The sequence below is a fragment of the Ambystoma mexicanum genome, chromosome 14 (assembly GCF_040938575.1).
Source record: "Ambystoma mexicanum isolate Mex_15411 chromosome 14, UKY_AmexF1_1, whole genome shotgun sequence".
Classification (NCBI taxonomy): domain Eukaryota; kingdom Metazoa; phylum Chordata; class Amphibia; order Caudata; family Ambystomatidae; genus Ambystoma; species Ambystoma mexicanum.
In genome coordinates, this window is record NC_090940.1 from 444,195,437 (window position 1) to 444,212,161 (window position 16,725).

General features: G+C 46.7%; 1 protein-coding gene across 1 annotated transcript in view; it reads left to right on the forward strand.

Moving 5' to 3' along the window:
- Positions 1-16,725, forward strand: part of HGSNAT (heparan-alpha-glucosaminide N-acetyltransferase) — a 2,225,524-nt gene that overhangs the window by 1,508,979 nt on the left and 699,820 nt on the right. Inside the window, exon 13 of the mRNA XM_069637664.1 lies at positions 10,898-11,024. Within this exon, the coding sequence (XP_069493765.1) occupies positions 10,898-11,024 (127 nt within the window). The remainder of the gene's footprint in view (positions 1-10,897; positions 11,025-16,725) is intronic.

Here is a 16,725-nt window from a genome sequence, read left to right on the forward strand (position 1 = left end):
AAGGAAGAAGACTCTCCGGACTGGAGATCTCCTCTGTCGTCGGGAAAAGTGGTGAGACGGTTCAGCAGGGCTCCACCGGTGCTGTCGTCGTTGCAGGTCGGCTCAGCTTCTCCCTCCTCGGATTCTTAGGTCCTGTGGTGACTTCTGAAGTTCCAGTCCCCAAAGCCCTGCTTTTATGCAGCAAACCCCCATTCATTCAGCCTAGCTGTCAATCAAACATGCTAAGTGGTGAGCCGGCCGGCTCACCACTTGGGCCAATCACACAAGAGTGCGACTTGAGTTGTCAAGGCAACTCAGTCCAGGGTGCCTAAACCCCCTCCCATACCTCCTGTGGTACCCAGTGTCTTCCGAGATAACTCCACACAGTACAGCACAATTGGAGAAAAGTAATTCCAATTTCTGAGATGATGGAAAGAGAATGCCCCAAGGGTAGGGCCGACAGCAGTCCGAAACGTAATTCGACCACCAACACAGAGTAACGGCAACAATTAGAAGCGCTTGCCGCTTAGAAAACAGGACCTAAATACGTGCCGGACCACGTGACTGTGAATCTCATAACGGTCATGTGACCTTACAAGCCGAAATGCAGTAGCGTTTCGAAGGAAGTCGGGGAAAACAACCTCCACTTGTTGTAGAACGGTCTTGCCACCTTTCTAAGCGCATATGGATTCCTGTTGCCATATACAGCCGGTGAGTGAAGCGTGACAGCTAGGTACTTGGGAGCGGAATTTGAAAGGCATTTGTGGGTGATGATGAGCGTGCCAAGGGCGATTCTATTCAGTACTGGTAGTAGTGGGCGTCCTGTCTGAAACTAGTGATGTGAGTAGATCTGGGTATTTATTTATTTATTTTAATTCTTGTTACGTGCCGCATGCCTGTGGGCCTCAGGGCGCACAGAAGGACAAGTCAAGACAAACAGAACATAAAAAGACTGGCCAGAAAGAGTAAAAAGTGGGGATTACTCTGTGTTAAAAAGGTGAGTCTTTACAGCCTTTTTAAAAAGATGATAATTTTGTATTTGGCATATAGCAGCAGGGAGTATAGAGAGTCAAGACTGGTGCCTCCAAATTTAGCAACCTTAAATCTTGGGTGGTCCAGTACTGTAGCAGTGGAAGAGCGAAGGTTCCTGCCAGTTGTCTTAACTTTGATACGTTCTGACAGATAGGTGGGACTACTTAAAGACACACACTTGTGCTTTATTGTTAACACCTTGTGTGTTATTCAGTGTTTTACTGGAAGCCAGTGTAGTTTCTTTCGGTAGGTAGAAATGTGGGTACGGCGTGATTGTTCAAAGATGGTGCGCACAGCGTTATTCTGAGCCACTTGAAGAGATTGTATATTGGCAGCAGTGTTGCCGGACAGTAGGCTATTACATGTTTAATGCCGATCTCAATGCATTATTTTGCAGGACTTGGAGTTTGTTGAGGTTCCGTTCAGAGGTGCCTAGGAAGAGGGTGTTTCAGTTGTCCATTTTGGACAACACTAGTGCCCTGGCTAAGGTAATGCAGCTACTAGGCGAGAGGAATGACTTGCAGGCGTTGATTAGCTTGTTAGTGTAGGCTGTGTAGGAAGCAGTGGCGTTCACTTGCGTTTTGAGAGAGAGGGGTAGAGTCTAAGTTTACCCCCAGGGTTTTGATTTCTTTAGCCACTTTGATCAGATTTCCATCGATGTTTATGGATGCATAGCGGGGGCCTGATTTGTTAAGGCGTGTTTGGGAGCCGACGATCAGGAGGTCCGTTTTTTCGTCGTTAAGGCAGAGGCTGTGGTCTGCCATCCACGCCTGGATTTCCAGGTATATCTCGTTAATCCGTTTAGAATCATCTTCATAGCACCCAGATAACGTGATGAGAACCTGGGTGTCATCAGAATGTGATTTGTGTAAGTGGAAGATATTGTAAAGCGTTGGCGAGAAGCATGAGCCCTGTGGTACGCCACAGTGGATGGGAATTGGGTCAGCTGAGGCAGATGGTACGAAGACTCTGGTAGTGCGGTTGGACAGGAATGATTGTATCCAGAGAGAGGCATTGCTGGAGATCAGTGAGGATCTGATGATAGACGAGATCGAATGCTGCCGATAAATCTAACAGCAGGAGCATGGCAAGCTTACCATTGTCCTTAGCCTTATCCATTTGGATTTTTAGGTCCAGGAGGGCTGTTTCTGTTCCATGTCTTGGCCTAAAGCCAGATTGTCTGAGGCCCAGTAGGTTGTGGTCCTCCAGATGTTTCTGGACTCTATCTAGAATCTTTAGGATGTAAGGAACGGTGGTGATGGGCCTATAGTTAGTGGGGGTTTTGAGCTCTAGGTTTTTTTTTTTTTTTTTAAGAGACTCATGACCCATGCCTCCTTGAGGTTGTTGGGTACTGTGCTAGTCTCGAAGGAGGAGTTAATGTCAAGATGAAGGGGGCCTTCCTGAATGATAGCCGCTGGGCAGAGATCTCCTTGGCATCTACAAGGTTTGAGGCTATTTATAATCTTTTCCACTTCTTTGGCTGAGACTGGTGAAAAGGAAAAAGGAGGGCAGTCGGGGGTGCAGTGGATAGGGGGAGTTGGGAGTAGGGTTGGCGTTCTTAGCCAGGCTGTTCTTCTTTTACTCAATTTTAACTTGGAGCATAGCAATTTTGTCTGCAAGAGCTTTCTGTATATTAGCCCACCAATCTGCATCTTTCACACAGGTTTCCGATGGTGGTGCTGGGGACTCAAGTTCCCTGAGAATACTGAAGAGCTCTTTAGTTTTGGATTTGGCATTGAGAATTCGGTTGTCATAGGTTTCCTTTTTTGCATTGAGGATAGCAGATTTGTAGGAGGAGGCAGCAGAGGTGAATATCGCTTTGTTAATGGTGTTGGGGGTTTTAGTTAGGGGTAAAACATTTGTTGAGGTGTGCTATTGGTTTAGCTTTGAAAAGTTTAATGGGGGCGATGCTATTCACAGCCGCCTCAAGTGTGTCATTGTAAAGGTCAAATAGTTTGTTAGAATCTAAGTCCTTGTAGTTAGCGGCGTCTAGGGTGTTCTGTATCAAAGGGCATAACCTTTGGAGCATTATGTTTTGGTTGTTTCTGGCGAAGACTTGCGGAGCAATGTGGGGACTTGGAGTGGTAGGTCATTCCCCTGGATAGTAAAGGAAATGAAGTGGTGGTCAGACCAGGCAGTAGGTTCATTTTGGAGGATGGTGGTAGAGCAGTTGAGGTCTGCCAACCAATCCAGTGTTCTTCCTTTATTATGCGTCGGAGCCATGATGCGATGGTTAAAGCTGAGCTGATTGAGTTTTCCAGCGTTGGAGTCGTTAGGGTCAAGGAGGCCTAGGTTGAAGTCACCAAGCAGGATTTTTTGTGATCCTGGATTGGTGTAATTGGTCAGTAGTTCAGAGATATCTTCCTCGAAGGAGGAGATATGGCCTAGGGGGCAGTAAATGAGGTGCATAAGGATTGTTTGTGACGCAGAAAGGGGGATCTTAACTGACAGTAGTTCCATTGAAGGGGGGCTGGCAATGGGGGTGGCCCTAAGGCCTAGGGACGTTTTAGCAATGCATGATACTCTGCCTCCTTTGCTGTCAACTCTATCTTTCCTTATTATTGAGTAGCCATCTGGGATGGCCAGTGATAATGCTGGGCCTGCAGCCTGATGCAGCCAAGTCTCGGTGATTGCCAGGAAGTGCAGTCATTGCTAGAAATTAGATCTGCAATGTCTAGCGCATGGGTGACCAGAGATCGGGCATTGATGAGTGCGCCTCTGATGATAGGTTGTTTAGCTGGGGTGAGTGTTTCTGGTACTTTAGAGGTCATGGGTAGGCAGGGAGTTGGGCTGATGAGTGTGGACTTAGGTGGCAGGCATTGGAGGTCACTCCTATTAGGTGTCCTGCGATGAGGGATCCGGGAGCATAGTCTTAGGTTCCTCACCTTCACTGGACAGGGAGTCCACGGTGTGGGTGGGGATGCAAAGAGATGGATCCATTCAGACGGGCTGAGAGGGGAGTTGGGTATGGAGTCCATTATTCAGTCGTTACTATCTGGGGACTCTGCGATAGTAAGCACGGGGGATGGTTGCAGTGGTGGTAGGGGGTCGGGCGGTATGATTGCATTGAGTAGAGGGAGGAGGATTGTCATGAGTAGGGTGGCACTGCAGAGGGAGGCCATATAGGCGGGAGCGTTTCAATGTGCTAGTTCAACCGAGGTGCAGAGGCTAGTTCGGTTCTGAGTGTAGAGCACTTAAAGCACTATGGAGGCGTGTAGTAGACTTGCGCTGGTGCACTAGGCTGGAACAGTTTAGGTACAGTCGGCTGGTTCGGTCCCTGTGCGGTACACACTCAACGACAGTGGGCTAGTTCACTATGAATACAATAGGCTAGATCACTTTGGGTGCAGGGGGCTAGTTCACTCTAGTATATTAGGCTAGTTCACTCTGGGTACAGTAGGCTAGTTCCCTCTGGGTACAGTAGGCTAGTTCACTCTGGGTACAATAGGCTAGTTCCCTCTGGGTACAGTAGGCTAGTTCACTCTTGTACAGTAGGCTAGTTCACTCTGGTTGCAGTAGGCTGCTTCATTTTGAGAACAATGACTAATTCACTTTAAGAATAGGGGGCTGGTTCAGTAGGTGCTTGTTAGGGAGAATTCTCTGTTTAGGCTGAATTTCCTAACCTAGTGTGTCCCCAGCAGCTTTGCTGGATTTTTTGGGTTTATTTTTTTCTCCTGCCAAGAGTGAGACTCTTTTACCCTCACTCTTGGACATGATTTGAGTGTGTTTCTTTGAATCTAGAAGTGTTTAATGGGCTATGGGGTCTTTTACTCCATAGGGTTTCATGTGTTTTTGTGATGTGTGTTACACAGCACCCTCCGTGCAGTAACACAGGGGTGTCATAGTGACCCCCCAGTATAGACTCCATACCCTGGGACTGACTACTGTCTCCCAGGGCATGTAAAGTCACCATTGACTTTACTAGTCTTAAATTCTGAACAGAACCAGTACAAACCATCATATTGTGGACGTACTGGCTGGGGCAATTCGATTGTCCCAGGGTCTGTTAGTCGAGGGGGCACGTCTCCGTCCCCCCTGATCGAGTTTTGGCTGGTGGCAGTGGATACTACTTTTTATATTCTACCGCGAATATTTTCCTATGGGATTTCCCATTGTTTTAGGCTACTATCTTTATTTAATTATTTACGGTAGCCTCGAACATACCGCCGGTTTATTTAATTAATATTAATTCTCTGGTTGGTATTTTTTGCCAAAACTTGATTCTAAAATGGCGTTTGTGTGCTCTTCTGTGACTCCAACCCAAGTCGAGCCCTTTGTTCCACTTTTTGGCGGGCTTCTCACAGAAGCCCTCCAAAGTGGTGCCACTCTGTCTGGGGTACTTAGGAGGGGTGGAGGGGAATTTAGGCACCCTGGACTGAGTTGCCTAGGCAACTCAAGTTGCACTCCATCCTGATTGGCCCAAGTGGTGAGCCGGCCGGCTCACCACTTAGCATGTTTGAGTGACAGGTAGGCTGAGTGAATGGGGGTTTGCTACATAAAAGCAGGGCTTTGGGGACTGGAACTTCAGAAGTCGCCACATGACCTAAGAATCCGACGAGGGAGAAGCTGAGCCGACCTGCCACGACACCACCACCGGTGGAGCCCTGCTAGACTGCCTCACCACTTTTCCCAACGACAGAGGAGATCTCCCGCCGGAGAGTCTTCTTCCTTTGACTGGTGGGGATAACCAGTTTCACCGTCTTTTCGCTTTCCCAACGTACCTCGTGGCCGCCTTGCCCGTGCCAAGCACCCCGGCAACCGGGATACCACGTTTTACCACGACCGTGAGACAAAGGTACCACCTTTAACCAGAAAATTCCACGGCTGGTTTCTGCCCTGGTAGTGCAACAACCTTCATCTTTCCTCCAAGTCGAGATCTTCTCTTCCCCTGGACAACGACGCAACTTGCACCCACTACCAGGAACAACTGCCACCGCTGGAGGATCCTTCCCATTTAAGGTACCGTGTCCCGCCTGGCTTCCCTTGCTACGACTGTACGGGGTAGATTTAGCCCCCGGCTTTCGAACCTGAGTTAGCCTGGGACACCCTGGCTAAACTTTTCTAAGCCTCTCTAAACTCTTTTTGAACCCTCTGCAAGACTTTCTAAGCCTAGTGTAACTGTGTGATCTTGGGTGCATTTGTGCTCTGCTCTCTCTAAGAGTGGGCCCAGCCTTTGGACTTTGGCTCACCAGTGACTTTTCGCTCTCTGCCTTGCTAACAGTGTTCCTGAATCCTAGAGTGGTGTACCTCTTCATAATCTGTCTTTTTCCCTCCCTTTCCCACAAATTTATTAGATTGTAATCTAGTTAAGCGCTCACCTCTGTATGCAAATAAGTGGTGTTTTACTGTGATTTATCTGATAGGGAAAAAGGGGTGTATATATCATAATAGTAACTGTGTTTAGAATATTTTACAATAAGAGTGCTGGAGTGTTTCAACAGTGTGTTTTTAAATAAATAATTATATACTTTGATACCAAAGCTCTGGTCAGTGTTTGCTTGTATTATTGTATCTGAGTGCCTATTGAGTATACTCTGCATACTGCTCTACTCTTCTTGAGGGAAGTCTGACTGCTCAGCCACAGCTACCAGGTAAATCTGGGTGGTGCAGACTGCTACCAAGTGGGTTTACTGCCAACACCTGTAGTCTTAAATCTTTTGCAGTGTTCCCTAAGGGAACTGCACAGGTTTCTGCCTAACAGTGCTCACAAGGAAAAGGACAATTTTCCACATATCATATTAGCACAACCTGAGTGCAGTGGTCAGGCTTGCCGGTAAAGAAGCCAGAGGAAAGGGCAAGTAGGCGAAAGCAAGTATAAATGACATTTATGGCCATAGTGGTCCTGAAAGCAGTAGGTCAGCAGCTACAAGGAGATACTAATGTCTAATACGATAGTAGTGATAACGGTTTATCGTAATCAAAGTCAGGACCTAAACGCAGTCATCATGTATGTTGTAAGACGAAGTTTGTATACAAAGTAGTAGGCGGCATGTGGCAAAATTGCAATGAATAGAACTTACCATGATAGAGGGGAGCCCCGTGGCTCGCAGTAGCGAACAGGGGTAAACAGGGCCTTTATCTGGCCTTCGTATGGCCGGCTCTTCCACCTGCCGGCGGATGCTGGTACACTATGTGCGTGCTGGTTGCTAGGCAATGGGCCGACGCTGGGGAGCCTCGATATGGCGCCGCATCGCGCCCGCCATTTTTAATGTAGGCAAACTGGATGCGGGAAGGAGAGGGCGCAAAGCTGCGCACATAGGTATTGGCAAGCCTTAGGAGGCAACAGGTGGGTTAGGGCACGCAGGTCTCACCGGTCCCAGGGTCGCTGCAGGCGCTCTGACATCTGGCATCAGGTACTGGGGAATCTGGGCAGCGTAACCATGAATTACTGTTCTGTGGCTTTACATTCAAGAATATTGAAACGAACATACTGTGACTGAAAGGACCAGTGTTGATATTGCCAAAGTCATTCTGTTTGAATTCAAGGTTGTCTTTGTAATGTTTCTGCCATTAAATTGTAAATAATGCTTATTTAAAAAAATAATAAAAGCTTTCAATTTAAAATAAAATAGAAACACTAAGGGATTAGGTTCCACCAAGGTCACCAGGTGGGAAGACTTAAAAATAGCTGCAAAGCAAACGACTCCTTTTATTAACATGGTCTGAGTCTGTCCCTCTCGCTTCCTTTTCTGGTAAATCTGCCTTCTTGGTAGGAAAACAGACTCCCACAGTCTCTGGGGTTTAAAGTGTACTCGCACCTCTCTCTTCTCAGCCTTGTAGATTATTTCTTGACCTATTCGGTTCTGCATCACCACCCCAGGTGCACTGGGTCTTCTTGACAGAGGTTGGGCGACAGACTCATATGCAAACCTTGAATCCCAGATGTAGCTCTGTTCTCTTTTCCCTCTGGTTTGGGCTGGACCTGGTCTAGTTGTTCTTTCATTTCTTCACTCGACTGCCAAGCTCTTTTCCCCCACTGGATCAAACAGTGTTTAATCAAGCATCTGTTGACCTCGCTCTTTTTTTCACCTCCTTCCTCTTTAACCTTCCTTCTTCCATACCTATTTCCTCTTCTCTCGCTCTCTCTCGGATCTCTTCCTTCTTCCTTCCTTCAATACTGCCTCCTCCCCCCTGCATCTCCATATTACCTGCTCTGTCCCTTTCTTTGTAGGTATAGGATTTTTAAAGCACAATCCTTTCCAGGAAGAAACAGAGTACTGTACATTAGGGTTGCATGTAGGGGGTGTTACATGTAATGGGGAGAAGTAGAGTTGAGCAGAGCGATCAGCAATTGTGTATGATATGATATGATAGGTTATTTATAACGTGGTTAATTGTCAGAATTCCTCGGAAAAATGCTTGACCACGTAGTGTAGCCGAAGATATCTTCCCAACAATGTCACTGACTGGCCGCCAAATATCGGACAGACTGAGACATTCTTTGAAAGCTGGAAATCCACGAAAATCCGGAGGAAAACCAGAGGACGCCCCGAGGGTTAAACAGCAAGGGATGTCAGCCAACTCTGGTAACCTATAGAAAAAAAACCCGATTAGTTATCAGCACAATGCAATGCAACAGTCGTAGAGTACTAAGTATTAGAACCAACCTTATAAGGTAGGAACACAGGAGGTAAGAAGTACAAGGAAATCTATCCTCCAAAATTCTGTGACAAAGTAAGCAAAGATAACTATGATAAGAGGAGGAAATCCTACACCTTCGAGTGAACAATGTATGTAGTGTGTGATGTACCTTACCATGGAACTCCAAGAAGTCAGCAAGAGAGGTTAAACAAGAGATGCCGTACCCAGGTAGCAACAGCCCAACTGTGCCCGACGAAACGAGGACGCCTTCGAAGAGTCACTAGTTCCAGATATAGAACCCGACCAAACGAAGACGCACAGGCAATACACCCAAAGAAGTCTCTAGTCCAAGGTGTATGTATGGGGAAGGCGGTAAAGGGCTGAAGTAACGCTGGGATACAGGCACCTTGCTTGAAAGGTCGTAGTGAAGATAAGGTCAAACAGGTCCAGGACACTCGATCCGTAGGCAGCACAGAAAACACTGCACAATACGAGCAGGACACGAAGCAGACAAGGAATTAGCCAGGCAGTCCAGGACAACGTTCCGAGGTCGATGAGCCAGAGAATCCAAAACAATCTCCAGGCAACAAGGCAGGCAAGGATATGACAGGGACAAATCTAAAAAACGAAATCCAGGGTCAAGGCAGCAGAAATCCAAACAGTTTTCACAACATGAAACAAGGCGCACTTCCGCGTTAATCAGAAGCGCTGAATCCAAGGCAAACGGGAACTAAATAAGACCAAGTCACATGACAGGAATTCAAACGTGATGACGAAAACATCACAGGCGCCACAGTTTCCAGGCCAACCGCCAGGAACGCCCGTAGCGTCCCATATTTTGAGCCTTCTGGGAAATGTAGTGTGCGTTAGCACTATGTGTAAAACCGTGCAGGTTCTTATGCAGAATGAGGCGTTTGGCATGTACGTGAGACCTTGGTGCGAAAAGAGTATGTTTCCTGCTATATTGCGAGGTATCTGGTATCTTAGCAGAGCCCCTTAAACCCCGTGTGCGTGAACGGAGCTTAGTGGTAGGTGGATTCCTAACATTAATACCCAGAGGTTTCTAAGGGCGGACCCGGGGATCGAACCTGTGTTGCTCTGTGTCGTCTTGCTTCCAAGGCGAGCACGTTTCCTCTGAGCAGCTTCTCCTCCTCTCACTTCTGTTTTTCTCAGAACCCTCACTACTTCTGTTCTCTTCTCCATTTCTTCCTCAACCTGTGTTTCTCTCCTTCCCATCTCTGGTCTTAATTTCACCCCAATTCTTCTATTCTCCCATTGCTTCCTCCTGTCACCACCTCTTTTAACCTTAACTCCTCCATTCTTATTTTGGCCTCTTTGCCTCCTATTTCCCTTTCCATTCCACCTTTCATGCCTTTCCCCACTCTCCCCCCTCCAATTTTCTTTTTGGCTTTTTTCTCTTCTTTCATCTCTCTTCCTTGCTCCACTGTCTGCTCCTCCTTTTGCTACCTTTATCATCTTTTCACTCCACCTGTATCCACTCTCCCCTGTCTGCAGAAGACTCTCCTACTCTACACACCACCTCACTCTGCACGGCTGCTAATTAATTATCTGCACACCTAACTCCTCAATGTTTCACAGTTCCTGTATGCTGTTATGTCAGTCGAAATACTTTTATTCGGTATACAGCTCCAAGTTACAAACCTGCTTTTATATAAATGTCCCCATGGATTGGGCCCAAGGTTTTGGGACTACAGGTTTACAGCCAGCACCGCCGCCAGTCTGCTTGGTGGTTCTGCCACCTAACACTATTTTAGATCCAGATTGTGGCCTGCAGTACTCTTTTCAGGCTGATGGAACAGGATTTCACCCCCCCCCAAGACTCTATATGACTGGTTTTCTTGCACTGCAAAGTTTAGCAAGAGGGGTTTGTGAATATCATCACAAGGGGTACTCAAGTACTCGAACCTCTCAACAAGCCAGCACTCCTCCCATGCTGAATTTGCCTCTCGGACATGGTAGCAGGTTTGCAGATAATCCGAGCTTTTTCAAAGTCTATTTAATTGTTCACCTTCAGAAATAGTCTTATCCTGCTTTGGTTATTTATGAGCAATATTGTGGATTAAACACAAGAGGCTATTGATGGGCTGGGGTGTCTGGGTGAGAGTCCATTTACCTCCTCGTAGTCCTACATAACAAATTGTTTTTGTTCCCGGCCCCTATGGTTACCCCAGCCCCATCGTCTGGTTCTTAACCTGGGACTTCATCACAGAGTATACTAGAAAATAAATGATGTAATAGAAGTCTGTGCTCAAATGGTTGTGAAAGGCTGTATTTTGTATTGCAGAGGTTATCTTGGTCCTGGTGGTATTGGTGATTTTGAACAATACCCTAATTGTACTGGTGGAGCAGCTGGTTACATTGATCGAATAGTCCTCGGAGAAGATCATATTTATCAACATCCCTCGCCTAACGTGAGTTGAGAATTTTGTGTTCTCAAAAATTGTTCCGCAATTTGTCATGCCATTTTTTGTCATGTGTTTATACAGTTTGAAATTTGTGGAAATTATTTTTGAAGTTTTCAATTTTCAGCCTTTCAGGACCCCTAATACAGTCCACTGTCTAGTTTGGTTTAGTTTATTTATTTATAGAGCACACTTAACCCTCAGGTATCTAGGCGCTTATACTTGAGTACATAGTTACAGAAACATGACAAATAACAGTTGAAAATATATTACATACAGTTACAGAGACAAAGCATATAGCAGTTAGTTTTGCTGGGCGAAGAGCCAAGCTTTTGTGCTGTTTCTAAAGTACAAGAAGGATGGATCTGCTCTGAGAATGTTGGGCACCACCAAGGTAGTGACTTGTGGGGGGGGGGGGTGGGGGTTCACCATGCCCTAGTGGATGTGTTGGGCCAGGGGTGAGTGTGGGGGAACTAAGGTCCCATGGTTGCAAGTTTCTGTCTCAGGGATGGGTCACATTGCCTCTGATCATGTGTCAGGGATGGCACTCTATTAAGAGTGGCACAGGACACCCAAAAAGGGTTTGGGTGGTTGTGCCTAAATAAAGTGGACAGAGAAGCACACACACAGCTGAAAGGAAAGAGAACGAAGAGTAGGCAAGAGTAGCAAGGAAAGGTACAGAATGAATTCCCTCTTGGGGTGTATGCAGATATAGGAAAAGAGTATTCCACGAACCATAGGAAATACTCAAGCCTTCTGCACAGTTTGCTATAACAGAGGCCCACGCTGTTTGCTTATGACTTGGAACAGCAGCTATGGGTGTCTGTAATGTAGAAACGAGACAAGGGAAGGGGCAGAGGTTGACTGATGGGAACCAACAGACAAGCTCTGTACAAAAGGGTCTACAAAACAGGACAAGAGAAGATACTTACAGACAAATCCAGGAAAAGGTGGTTGATAGCAAACTAGCAGAAGGAAATGAAGGGAAAGTCGTGTAACAGGATAGGATAGCAGAGGACAGTAAGGAACAAGGTTGAGAGCTCAGAGGAGTAGGAAAGCAATGAGCAAGCCCACAGGAGCAGGGCTGTAAGGTAGAGAGCCCAGAGGGAAAGGGCTTAGGGCAGCAGAGTAAAGCAGGCTGCACGGCAAGGAACCCAGAAGGACCGGGCAGCAAGGAGTGAGCCCTGAGGGGCAGGGCCGCTGACCGTAGAAGGTTGCAGAGGACTGTAGAGGGCTGCTAGGCCGAGAACCCAGCGGAAAAAGGTAGGTAGTAAGCAGCGGAGCGTGATCAGCTGCAAAGTAGGAAGCCCAGAGGACAAGGGCTGTAAGCAGCCGGAGTGAGGCAGGCTGCAGAGCAGGGAGCCCAGAGGACAAGGGCTGAGACTGGAAAGCAGCAGAGCGTGATCAGCTGCAATGTAGAAAGTCCGGTAGGGCAAGGGCGGAGGCTGGAAGGCAGCAGAGCGTGATTGGCTGCAATGTGGAGAGCCCGGCAGGGCAAGGGCGGAGGCTGGAAGGCAGCAGAGCATGATCAGCTGCAATGTAGAAAGCCCGGTAGGGCAAGGGCGGAGGCTGGAAGGCAGCAGAGCGTGATCGGCTGCAATGTGGAGAGCCCGGCAGGGCAAGGGCGGAGGCTGGAAGGCAGCAGAGCGTGATCAGCTGCAATGTAGAAAGCCCGCTAGGGCAAGGGCGGAGGCTGGAAGGCAGCAGAGCGTGATCGGCTGCAATGTGGAGAGCCCAGAGGAGCAGGGCTGTGAGGAAGAGAGCCTGGAAGGCTATGGCTGTAGGCAGCGAACAGTAACAGGCTGCAAGACAGGAAGCCCAGAGGAGCTGGACTGAGGCAGGGAGCCCAGAAGGCTAGGGCTGTAGGCAGCAGTGTGTAGCAAGCTGCAAGGCAGGGTCCAAGCAGGAGTGATGGTAAACAGCATACAAAGATCCGTAGAAGACACGAAAGGTGGAGGAAGGTCTCTCAATGCAAGAGGCTGAGCCACTGCAGGCAGCAGCCTTTTATACTGCCTAGCCCAGCACAGAGGCAGGCTAATTGGTTGCACCTGGCTAAGCACACCTGCAGACAATCGGCCACCTCCCTCTCTGTTCCTGAGTTGGTGGAAGCAGAGCCAATCCCTAGGGCCTCTGGGGGGTGTAGTCCCTTTGATGACCAATAGGAACAGCCAGGAATCGATACTTATAGCCAAGTGCATTGTGGTATACGTAGTTTGTTGGAAAAAATAATAAAGCACCAAAGTCTCGCAAATGGGAAATAAAGTCCCCAAAGTAAATATAGATTGATCCAAGAGTCTGTTGTAAATGAATGATAAACAAATAGTCCATATTGAGCGCAAATGGATGCGCCCATGGCGCAGGCATGACATCATGTGAGTTCTTGGGTTGTGGACCCTTCCTAAAAGATCAGTCCACTAGAGCTGCTTAATACTGAACTTCCTTCAGGGTATTGGGTATTAATAATGATCCCCTCCCTGACTGAGAAAGCCTTCCACCCTTTATAAAGGATGTTCCAACACAAGTGAGAGGAAAAGTGCCTGTGCCTGCCAGTATCAAAGGGGTCAGAGGTTGTGACAACTGAGGAGGTGGCAGTAGCAGAGACAACAGAGGAGGTAGCAATTTAGGAACAGGTGACGGGAGCAGTGACAATAGATGTGATGACAGCAGAGGAGGAGTCAGTAATGGCGGTGGCGGTGGTAACAACCCAATAGGAGCTGGTCATAATAGAGGTGGAAGAGGGGGATACCAACGAGGAGGAGGTAGTCATATGAGAGGTAGATGAGGATTTGACTGATAAGGAGGAGCTGGTAGTAGTTGTAGAAGAGGAGGAGACAACTAAAGAGAAATGGGTAACACAAGCAGAAAAGGTTAGGTATCGAAAGGGTTTTTTGGGTGAAGAATATCGGACTCAAGAGGAGGAATTCATTGAGGGGATAGAGGTAACTGAGGTTGGTGAGAGGTGGAGGAAGGAGAAAGAGAGTGAGGGAGAAGATAACTTAGGTTGATGGAGGTAGAGGATTAAGGAGAGAACCATGGAATTAAGAGGCCAAGCTTTCATAGAAGAGCTGCTCTGCACAGTGGGATGCATGGGAAAAGACCGGTCTGCAAGAACATGAAGGTTTTCGGATTGCCAGGTGATGGGAGGAAGTTCCAGCTGTGGTCATGGTGCCTAGTGGCCATTTAGAGAGCTGGTTGGAAGGTACTATCAATATACAGGGAAGAGCAGTACAGATTAATCCTTCTCCCTCCTTCTTGGGTGACCCAAATTACTTCTGTGAGGAACCACAGCACATCTTCAAGGCCCTGAAGTATCTGTTTAGCCATGGAACTTGGGACCCAGGAAAGTCTACAATGATTCTGCTACTGACACTGAATAGGGTTTGGAACCCCCTGTACAGCTGCAATATAATGGAGGCCTAAGACATCCTCTCTTTGACTTTTGAACCTTGACTGTTCCTATTTAATGTCTGGCTGTCCACACCCAGAGGAAGAGACCCGGAGATAGGGAACCTACCTTGTCTATCATCCTAACATTATTTATACTTTCTTTTGAGTGGTGTCCCGGTATTTGAGTTTGCCCTCTTTTGTAAATATCCATTAATAAACAAAAATGTGTAAACTGAACTGGAGTCTTGGTTGGTTTTTTGATCCCTAAAAGTATGTGATAGCCTGTGTTGTGGTGACCATTTTAAGGGTCATGTTTTGCGAGTGACATCCCTGCACTGGTAATCAGCTACATTCACTGCCCTTTTTGTGTTTACATGACTTCTAATGTTTGCGAGGTGATATTTATATCCCATGGTGCCCATCGATGCTTCAAACGTTATGCTATCTGACCAGTACGTTTTGATGAGCCTCTTTGTTAATAATGTAATGAAAGGAACATTCATAAATATGAGTATATGTTTAATATATGTCCTAGTGTATTCTAGGGTCTTCATCAGTTTTCCTTCATGCAGTTTATTACTTAGACCCTGTAGAATAAATCGAATTCAGAAAACACAGCTAATGTTTGAAGGAACCCTATTTTAAAACGGCTATAGAAATATTGTGACATTTTCCATTCATGTGGCTCTTTTCATCATCTAAAAATACACATTTGTTTTCTGCTGCAGAATTAGGTAATCCATGGTCATCTGCCACTTAAGCTTCCTTCTTAACTTACAATACTTTAACCTGGTGTGGTAGGTCAAGAGAAGGAGATGGACCAAAAGATAGCATTTCAAATGTGTTTATTTATTCAAATATTCTACAGGTTTTCCCTACCCAACACAAAACTAACTAGGGTGCTCATCGTCAATAGTGTGGTCCAAAGCAAGAGTCTGTCTTTCTTCCAAAGCTAGTCTATCCTGACCTTACCACTAAGCAAAACAACACAAGAAATCCAGGAGAATGACTCCCTTCTCCTGGACGTTTTTTGTCAGCTTCAATAGCTTAATTTCAAATAGTTCCTGGTAATTTCGTGAACCAGTTCCTTCAATTCTTCTAGGGGACTGTAAGAAATCAGGAGTAAGACTCAGACATAAGGGCATTGTCTTGATTTCTATAGACTTTTATTAACACAAAATGTGTTGGAAAAGGACCTCTCTCGCACTATAAGCATGAGGGTTATCCCTGCCTCAACGAAACTAAGGATGTCAATTGTCAGTATGCCCAAAGGTTTGAGTTCTCCGTCCTGTGTCCAAAATCCTAACCTGACCCTTACATTCTAAACCTATTATAACGTGAAAAAGGGGTATAGTCTGTCAAGTGAACAATCGTGGTTCTCTCAACAGTTTGAACACAAAGTTCCAAAGTGAAAAGGTGTAAAAAGAAACAAGTAATCAAAGTTCCACAATCCTCAGAAGGTATCTTCCCTTCCCCTGAGTTTCTCAGCACAAAGACCATTGTTTTGCTCCTTGGTTTCACAGTTCAAGCACAATTTCCATCCACAGTGTATTGCTCCCTCCCCCTGGGTTTCTTATACTCAAGAGTCACTATGTTGCTGTTTGCTTTCACAGTTCAAACATAGTTACTGTCCAGAGGGTATTGTTTCCTTCCACTGGATTTCTCGCACTGAAGGGGCGCTCTGTTGCTTCTTGCTTTCACAGTTCAAATAAAATTTCTGTCCAGAGGGTATTGTTCCCTTGCCCTGGAGTCTCCACATTTCCAAGAGGTTGCTTTCCTCTTTTCAATTCTCACAGTTCTCTTCTGATTGGTGCGGGTCCCAGACTCGCAATTACGTTGCCTTGTATTCTCTTCTGCCAGGGATTCCACTTCATACAATTTGGGTGTGTTTCCCTGACTCGCAGTTACACTGCCTAATATACCTTCCTGCCAAGACTTTAACTTCATACGCTTTGGGTGCAGGTCCCAGACTCCATGGAACACTACCTGGTATACTCTTCTGCCAGTGCTTTCACTTTACACACTTTGGTTGCGAGTCCCAGTCTCACAATTCTCAATTCCTGGTTCACTTCCTTACCAGGACTTCTCAGATTATCCCATTTCTTCATGTCTTCTTTATTTTCTCATGCCTACTGTTTTCCGACTTAGTGTCCCTTTCAATATGGCATCGGGTCTCAAACCCCTTCGATTCATATACTGTTTCTTTTGACACACGGCATACCCTTTTAACCGCTCCAGCATCCCAATCCCTCTGCGTAGGCTCAACGGTTGTCAGCAACAGTTTCAGGTTCCTTCACGTCCTCCAACCCGGTCTATGGTCTGC